Source organism: Centruroides sculpturatus, unplaced genomic scaffold (assembly GCF_000671375.1).
Source record: "Centruroides sculpturatus isolate CEXI.00-Female unplaced genomic scaffold, Cexi_2.0 scaffold1786, whole genome shotgun sequence".
Lineage (NCBI taxonomy): Eukaryota > Metazoa > Arthropoda > Arachnida > Scorpiones > Buthidae > Centruroides > Centruroides sculpturatus.
The window spans coordinates 16,286-25,651 of NW_019386010.1; the positions used below are offsets into that span (position 1 = coordinate 16,286).

The 9,366-nt window shown below is 27.1% G+C and overlaps 2 protein-coding genes across 2 annotated transcripts in view; both read left to right on the forward strand.

The window, feature by feature from the left end:
- LOC111613105 overlaps positions 1-7,476 on the forward strand; it is a 14,128-nt gene extending 6,652 nt beyond the window's left edge. The window contains exons 3-5 of the mRNA XM_023354425.1: positions 4,754-4,926; positions 5,013-5,085; positions 7,376-7,476. Coding sequence (XP_023210193.1) covers positions 4,754-4,926; positions 5,013-5,085; positions 7,376-7,476 — 347 coding nt within the window. The remainder of the gene's footprint in view (positions 1-4,753; positions 4,927-5,012; positions 5,086-7,375) is intronic.
- Positions 1,244-9,366, forward strand: part of LOC111613103 (sentrin-specific protease 1-like) — a 33,999-nt gene continuing 25,876 nt past the window's right edge. The window contains exon 1 of the mRNA XM_023354423.1: positions 1,244-1,330. The gene's annotated coding sequence lies outside the window, so the exon portion shown is untranslated. The remainder of the gene's footprint in view (positions 1,331-9,366) is intronic.

Sequence of the window (9,366 nt, forward strand, 5' to 3'; positions counted from 1 at the left end):
AGAATCACTGAACAAAAGATAAACGAACTTCGCTTCCAATTAGTTACACATCCACCGTACTCACCTGATTTGGCCCCCAGTGACTTCCACCTTTTTCCAAACCTAAAAAAATTCTTGGCTGGAAAGAGATTCCACTCAAATGACGAAGTCATCTCTGAAGTGAACGAGTATTTTGCACACCTTGACAAATCGACCTATTGTGATGGCATAAAAAAGCTAGAACATTGCTGGAATAAGTGCATTGCTAACAGAGGAGATTACGTTGAAAAATAAAAAAAGTTTTAACATTATTTTGTTTGTTTTTCTATGTGAGGCCGCGAACTTTCCGAACAGCCCTCGTATATATAGAATAAATATGGGTATAGAATAGATATAGATAAAGTAATAATATATATAATACCGGAAATTCCCCTGTCAAGATGATAGAATACTTTTTATGGTAAAGTAGAGATTGAAGACTTGAGAAGAGTAGATATTTCAAGAAAATTGCTAATATTTCTACAGATTAAGTAGTTTATACTTTCTATTGTAACATAGAGTTGTTTGTTTTGTTATGCATGGAATTCAACACCTGGGTGATCTGCCTACTGGGGATGCCTCCCGAGACATTTTTTAAGGGTAACTGACCTCTTTTCAGGCATTATAAAGATTTGGAAAAACCCTGAAAAACTCCATGTGGCCGGCTGCTCCTGGCAAGGCATGATTCACGGCTAAACTACCAGTGTTCAGGGAATGAAACTGGTTGGCCACTGGTGGGTCTGGGACATAAAGAGCAACAAAACATAATTTTACCTGGAGTGGACAAAAATAGTAGGAGTAATAAATACAAATACAAATAAATGAAGATGACATCTCTCCAAAATTTTCCTAAATATAATTTTATGAAAATTAATCAATCATTAAAAAGTTATATTATCTATTTAAATTTAAAGTTTTAAATTATTAATGTTAAAAAATAAATAGCATTAATTATTAAGGTTATTGAAGTATAGTGAATGATATTGTATATTGCTAGACAAATATTATTAATTTATTTATATATTCATTGATATTTACATATATCTGTAGAATATTCAACAGTTTTTATTTAAAATTTATAAAATAAATACACCTAAAAATAATAATCTTTAATTTCTTTTTATTTCAAAACTGCTTTTTTCTTTATTTTTATTACAACAAATTGATAGAAATAGTATTAATGAACAATAATTAACAAATATTTTATTAATGTATTTAGATAAATATAAAAATCCATCTTCATCAATCACTGGCACAATTCCAAAAGACTTCCTTAGCAGAACATTTGTAACTTCTAAAGATACAGGAAAAGGTAAGTCATAAAATTTGTCTAAATATAAGCTAATTTTATATGTATATGAAAAAAAATAATATAATATAAAGAAATTTCTTCATTGATCAAATAAATCTTTAATATATTTTTTATGGGTTTTCAATTAAAAAGTTGAGAATATTTTTAAAATTATAAAGTGATCATTAATTTAGTTTATAGTATCAACTAAATTATTAAACTGTTCAGTAGAATTGAAATAAATATGAGCATAATATTAATTTTTAGAAATAATTAGAAAAAAATGAAGAAATGTAAAAATTATTTTATTTGAAGTTGTTCATTTTCATAATTTTTTTTTTTTTTGTAGTATTAAAATTAATTTTGTATTATAACTATTTGTAAATTAAATCCTAATGTATGATCTTAATATCTTAGTGAAAGGAAAACAAATAAATTGTTCATTTAAAAACTGAGTTCTCATTCATTATTGAATGAAATAAATTTTGTTAATGGATAAAAACCTTTTGAAATTTTACATTACCTATTACATAATCATGCATATAAGAGATATTGTATGATAAGGCGAAATTGGCACTATATTCCATATTCCATATATATTCCACAATGTATATAAAAAACTTACTATTTTTAATAACCTTCTATAATATCAGAAACTTTATTTTGATGTTATATTTTTAATAATAGTTATTATGGAGATGATACAATAACTATTTAGTGAAATAGTTTTTGTATCAGTACTAGGGTTTATCAGTTTTTAAAACCTGGTTTTGAAAAACCAGTTTTTGGAAGAAATTTTTATAATTTAAAAACTTTTTCACAAGTAAAAAAACTGGGTTTTGAGCCTACACTCAAAATATAAAAATAAATAAATTATTAGATTAAAAACATCCACGTTTTGACACAAAATCGTCTCTGGCATAAAACAGGAATATTGTTAAATAAATACTAAGTTTCATAAAACTAACTACAAAACAAAAAAATCCCCCTATGCCTAAAAAGTGCCAAATTGGCACAATTCAAGCTCTGAATGAGATGGTTGGGACCTTTATTTGAGAAACACTGGTGTAGACGTTGATCGATTTTATTTTGTTATATTTTTGAAATGTTATAAATATTAAATGAATTAAAACATTTTAAAATAAGTTGTAAATATCTCTTATCTCCATTTTTTGAAAAAAAATTTTGAAAACTGGTTAAAACCAGTTTCATAAAAAAGTTGGTTTTTATATAAACCGTAATCAGTACATTTAAATTTCTTCACTGTTTTACTGAGCCATCTTTCTTCTTGTCAGATATAAAAGTGTGCTGTAATATGTTATGCTCTTACAAGCAAAGCCAACAGGTTTCAAGGTAGTGAAAAACAACTGATATTTGCGTTTTTCATGAGCTATAGAGAGCGCTGCATTTTTACAAAATGGCTTCTTTATCTGGGTTGCTTGTAATTAATAATGTAAAATTAATCATATATTACTGTCCGATATAATGATATATGCTGCCTGTAGCTGTTTATCGAGAAATTTTATAGAAGGGGAACAATTATTGTTAGCGGGACACGTCATTATGTGGTATCGAAACAAATGAGTGAGATCGTTCTATACATATTTTGTACCCTTTGTGTTAAAAAAATATCAGCTTTGACATTGTCCCATCGGGGCTGGATTTACAAGTAAAAAGCCTCAACTTTCAAGGGACCTCAAACATTTGTACAAAAAAGAAAATTGAAGTCAGATTTTGTAATAAGCATTTTTTTACAAACTAACAAAATGTACTTCACTGTTTATTTTGTGTAGTATTTCATTAATTTTTTTCTAAGAATTAACATAATATCTTTTTTAAAAAAATTGATAAAACCAATTTAAAAAAAAAAAGATTTTTAANCACTGTTTATTTTGTGTAGTATTTCATTAATTTTTTTCTAAGAATTAACATAAGATCTTTTTTAAAAAAAATTGATAAAACCAATTTAAAAAAAAAAAGATTTTTAATGGAATGGGTATAAAAATTTAATTAAACTTAGTTATAAAACAGAAGACTAGTAAAACCTCACGTCTTTTTCTTCCAGTATCCGTATTAAATCAGTCATAATCTGATTTAATTCTTATCTTTTTATGATTGACTTCTAAAATTGTGAAGGGTTGGCCTTACAGAGTTCGGCTTAGGGCTTCGAAATGCTTAAATCCGGTCCTGTATCCTACACAAAATTACTGGCATTTTAAACTTTAACAAAATGTTTTAAAATGACAGAATAACTTGTTCGTGAAAGCTGGACAATCGGGAAAGTGCCAATTCTTAACAGTCTAATCCACTCTCTCAGAATTTGGAGCTCATAAATATAACCGATCAATTTCCGAATAATCATCTGTTTTTCCCGTTTTTCATGTGGGAATAGACGAAAACTTATATCAGGCTCTCGTAAGGCTTTGAAATTGCAATTTAGAACCAACAGTAAGCATTGCTTTTTCTATCTCCTTTCATCTTTACTGCTGATAATACACAAGAATGAATCAAACGACCCAGATAGAATAGTTTTGTTTTTAAACACCAGAGGGTGAGCATCCGGTGAAAAATGCGAATTGGGTAGGCCTGGCATTTTTAAGTGAAAATTTTGCGTGAAAAATAAAATGTTTTGGCAATGTGTTTTATGTTACTCTATAGAGAATTATGTGCTCTACAAAATAGTGTGTTTAGTATTTTTGTGCTGATATACTTTTTGTTCTTTTCGGATCAATAAAATGGAGTGTCAAGTTGAATAATATATGAAGTGTTATTTAACATTATGAATTCCTTTTTTCTCTAAATACATTTTATTGAAGAGTTGAATTCTAAATGCAATGTTTTCTGCTTTAAAAAAATATTGTGGCAATATTGGCACTGTAAGTGGCTGTATTTTGAAGTTGAATTTATGTAAAGCCGTAATGTTTAAAGCACCAAAGTGCAAGTCACGTGACTTTTGGTGCATAAAATGTAACAGATTATATTTACATCATTTTGATATTCCCAAGAATTTGTAACCTAGTGAGTTTTTATCATTTTATTGTAAAATTGAAATAAATTCATTCACTAGAAAAAGTGCTTTTTACCTCTCCTGAAAAGTTTGTTTTTTGGCATTGCATGCTTCATATATTTGTTTTATTAAGATTGATCTTTTTCATACACATCTACTTCTTATGTTTTTTAAAGTTTATGTATTAGCTCTGTTGTTTAGGAAGCCACATTCATCTTGAGGTTTTTTAGTTAGGAATATGCATTTTGAGCTTTTCTTTCTTTCTTTAACTAATACATATGTTCTAAAAAATCGTTTTATTAATTTGTTTCCCTGAAAAACATTATTTAATTTGTTAAATTTTTTAAATGTATTTTCAATAAGACATATAGATTAAATTTATACAAAATANATTAAATACAGAAATTAAATATTTTGTATAAAAATGCAAATTTTAGGACAGGAAGATCCATTAAAAAGCCCTTTAGTTAACATTTTCTCCTGGATGGTTGATTTTCCTTCTCGTAACTATTTTGTCAAAAAGTTTCTTGGGACATTTAGATCAGCAAAACCTATTGATAATTTACAAAACAATACAGCAAGAGAAAATTTAAATATGGCTACTAAACGGGTAAGTTATCTTTTTAAAATAATATCTTACTACAAAATTTTTGCTGAATTAATGTGTTGTAATTATCATCTTTTTTAAAATGTTAGATCGAATGTCATCACACAAAAGATAACCCTGGATTTTCGGAAAAACAATTAACTAGAGCACCTCTTCATAGTGGTAAGCAATTAAGAATTTTTCCCGATATGATTTAGAACTAATTTTTACATTGTTTTCGTTAATTATAATTATGTTTAGTTTTATTTATGTTTTATATTTCATTAAAAATTTTTGTAGTTTTATTTATAGAAGGAAAAATTAATTTTAAAAGACAAATGACCCAAGTCCAAATTCTTTACTTTTTCTGAAAATATTTTGCTTTTTAAATGCTTAGTGTTGTGTTTTGTTTCGTAATAAGACTTAAAAGAATTGAAAATTAAAGATCTTCAATAAAGTTTTTTCAAGTTGTTGTAAAAAGTTCTAACAGAGTTTGGAAATAAAAATTTTCACAGCAATAAAATATTCTGCTTTAAATAAAGAATTTTAAGCAAGTAACCTTGTTTGTCCATTAAAAATGCTGTAAATGCAAAGAAAGTGATTAACTTGTCTGTTGTTTCTGTAGAACAGACATGGCAAACAAATTGATCATGGATAATATGACTTGTTAAAATATGAAAATGCATTTGTAATTTTTTTTTGAAAGTATAAAAATCCATATTTTCACCATTAAATCTTTAACTTTCACTATGGCTTGTTAGTACAGTGATGTATTAGATTGTATGTGAAACAGAGATGAATGATGATCATTGTTTCTGATTTATGTACAGTGAAAAGAACACATACAGCTACTGAATGAGAAACAGAAAGAAGTGAAATTGCTTTTTGTGTCAGTTGTTGTATCTAGATTATGTTGTTATTTTAGAAATTGCCAAGTTATGCTCTAAAGGCTCCTGGTATGTCAATTACTACACAATAATTAAATATATAATTGTTTTGCAGAGTATAATTTTATAAGAGTGGGTTAATAAACTTTTATAAAATAATAAAAATATGGTGGTAGATCTGCTGTACTTTTGACTTCAAAAAAGTTGTTCACATTTCACTTAAGTTGGCCAAACCTGATAAAGAACATGTATTTTAATATTGTTAATTAACTATTGAATCTCTTACATGCTTACTTTGACAATGTTAATACTGTTTAAATTTTGTATTTGAGTATCGTATTTTTGAGGAATGACCAGCATGCCGACTTATCCCAGGGATGCCAGCATACCAGTTTAAGTGAGGTTATATATCCCTCTGTAGAAGGTGCATTAAAAAAAAATGAACAGGTTATGTCACACAAAAACAGAGTTTTTATTCTAAAACTGAAAAAGAGTTTTTATTCTAAAACTGTGAAGCATTACATCAAAAACTACAATTATATGTTTAATTTCTTCATTTTGTGTTCTTTGTAACATTATAAAATACTTATGGAATTCCAAAAGTGCATTTTTTTATGTGTATTTTATCATTATTTGATTCAAAAATGCAAAAATAAACATATTAAATTTAAGAAACTGGCTGTAAATTATCTCAACCTACATTGATTAGCATCAGCTTTGTTTGAAATTTGAGAGGAAGGTATTATATTTAAGGTCTGGGTGGATGGTCAATGTAGTTTACACTGACTAACTACTACTACTACTACTACTACTACTATTACTACTAATGTCAATAAGTCTCTAATTATTTTATTGTCTTTAAGTCTGTTAAATTACAATGTGATTAATTTGTTGTACTCAGAAGAATGTTTTCTTTAATGTTTATTTAACAACTAGTTTTGTTAGATCTGATTAATTTTATATTTTAGTCACAGTTTAACTGGCATGCTGGAAATCCCAGGGTTTCCGGCATGCTGGTCTCCTCCATTTTTAAGCAGTCATTCTGTGAAAATACAGTATGATAATTATAAAAGTAAATGTTTAGTTTTTGCTTATTTATTTAGGGAAATGCCATTTTAATCAATTCTTCATACTAATTTAATGAAATTAAATTTGTGGAATGCACATTTACTTTAATATTGTATTAAAATAAGAGGTTACAAGTGTTTGTCTGAAATAATATCTGCTTATTTTGTTTTAGTTTTACTCTTAATAAGTAGTATCAAAAGATACCCATCTTTACAAAAATGTAACTCAATTGTTAAATATTTTTATTTGTTACAGTGAAAATTACAATTAATCTAATTACATGTGTTAATAATATCTTATTTTTGAATTAAACATTTCTACATTAGACAGAAATAGACTGGCAAAGTAAACTGATCATGTTTATTGTTACTGCTATATTTTTTCCCATTTAAACTTTTACTTGGGTGTAAAAAGATTATTTTCAAAATATTCAGTTTTGTTTATCTATGTTTAATAAATACAATGAATAAATTATTATTATTATTATTATTATAATAATAAATATTCATTATTTGCAGGAAGGAATGAGTATCGATCATTATTATCTGTTGGAACATCAAAACATTCTTTTAATAAACCTCATTTCAATGGTTGCAAAGAATCATTTCAAAGTAAGTAATTAACAAATGATTAATGATAATAGAGAAAAATTTTGTAGATTTATGTAAAACTTAAGTATGGACATGTTTACACTTAAGTCTCATTCATTACATTAGTTAAGTTTTACAAGTTTAAATTTTATAAAAATTCAGTTTTGGACATCATTCAATCATAAAAAAACATCAAATTATTTTTCTTCAATTGGCTGGTCTTTCTTAGAATCCACTTTGCCCACAGAAATAATAACTGATAAAATATATGACACATTAATATCCGCAATAAATAATTTTCTACAATACTGCAAAATTGGCATATCCTTATATAAATGGATTCCCTATCACCTTAAAAAATTACATTATATTATAAGAAAACAGTGGAAAAAGCAGAAATTAACTGGTAATCCTTGTGACCTTTACATCCACATAACACTATAAAAGCAATGTTATAGAGAATACCATATGTCCTTTCTTAATTACTTCAATAGAGTAGTGTTCGACTTCTCGTCTGATCCTCACACTTTTATTCCTAAGTTTTCTAAAAAAAAAAATACCCATAAAACAAACATTATTTCCAGATGATAAAATTATATCACATTTACAAAAAAAATAAAAGCAATATACTATTAAATATTACCAAATGCAGAATTTAGTGACCTTATATATCATCAATACAATTTTAATTATTCCCTTTCTTTCATCAATGTCAAAGAGGCTATTATCAAACTAAATACAGTCAAACATCATGTTATGAATGCCCCTATTTACAAACAATTTGGTTTACAAACAAAATTTTGAACTCTCTATTTGCTCCAGTTGCCATATGATAACTCTGTTTCTGAACAAGCTACTTGGAAGAGCTACCACCAATGGTCAAATTCCTATACTTCCTGTTAAAGAAAGTTGATGACCTGACCAATCAATGACAGGACTACTGATTCAGAAGCTGATGGTGCCGAGATCACCTCGCATTACAATATGAACCATTCATGATGATGATGATTAAATTACATTTCAATGCACATGCAGGAAAGATATTTTTTCCATTTTTGATACATGTCACAGTTGAATTTAAATCAAAATAATTAATAAAAACTGTATTAATTGAAATTCATGTAATATAAATGGCATTCAAGAATTCGTGTTTAGATATGCTTAAGTTAAATTAAATGACAAAAATTTATTAATATAATCCGGAAAAATTGTCATAGATTTTTTACGGAAGGAAACCATTTTGGCTAGTAGAAGAGATTCAATTAAGTTGCTTTGCAGCTATAGTGACTTTTTCACTTAGCCTGAAGCTACGGAGGAGATAAGAAACTTTCTGAACGTGACGAGATCGTAATAGCTAAACGCTAATTTGAAGACGAATGACTATCACCCGTCCTATGCCTAACTCTCCCTTCGGCTGAAAATTGCTTGTGAAAGAGTGATCTAGTTTTTCCCTCCCATCCATGCCCGTTGTGCAGTACCCGTTGATTAGAAGATACAGACTGCATCAAGACATCCGCAACTCGGCTCTCGTAAATTATCCTTAAAGAAAGAATTCTTTGTCCAGGTCAAACGGGAACGCTATCAGAATTTCCTTTGAAGCTTTAGTTAAGAATAAAATGACTATATTATGTCTTGAAAGAAAAAAAAACAGGATAGTCTAAAAGGGACTTACTTAATCGCAGTTTTTTAACCTTCACAATAGACCTAATATAAAACTGAAATTCGAATAAATATAGAAAATACAATTTTTAACTTAAAAATGCTAATATATAGGCTAATATATAAAAATATTTAGTCTCTACCAAATATATTTAAATAAACAGATTAGAAATAATATGTAAACCTAATTTAAATAGAATAAATATAATTATATTAAAATTTGTTTTATTGATATTAAATATTTAAATAGATAGAAATTT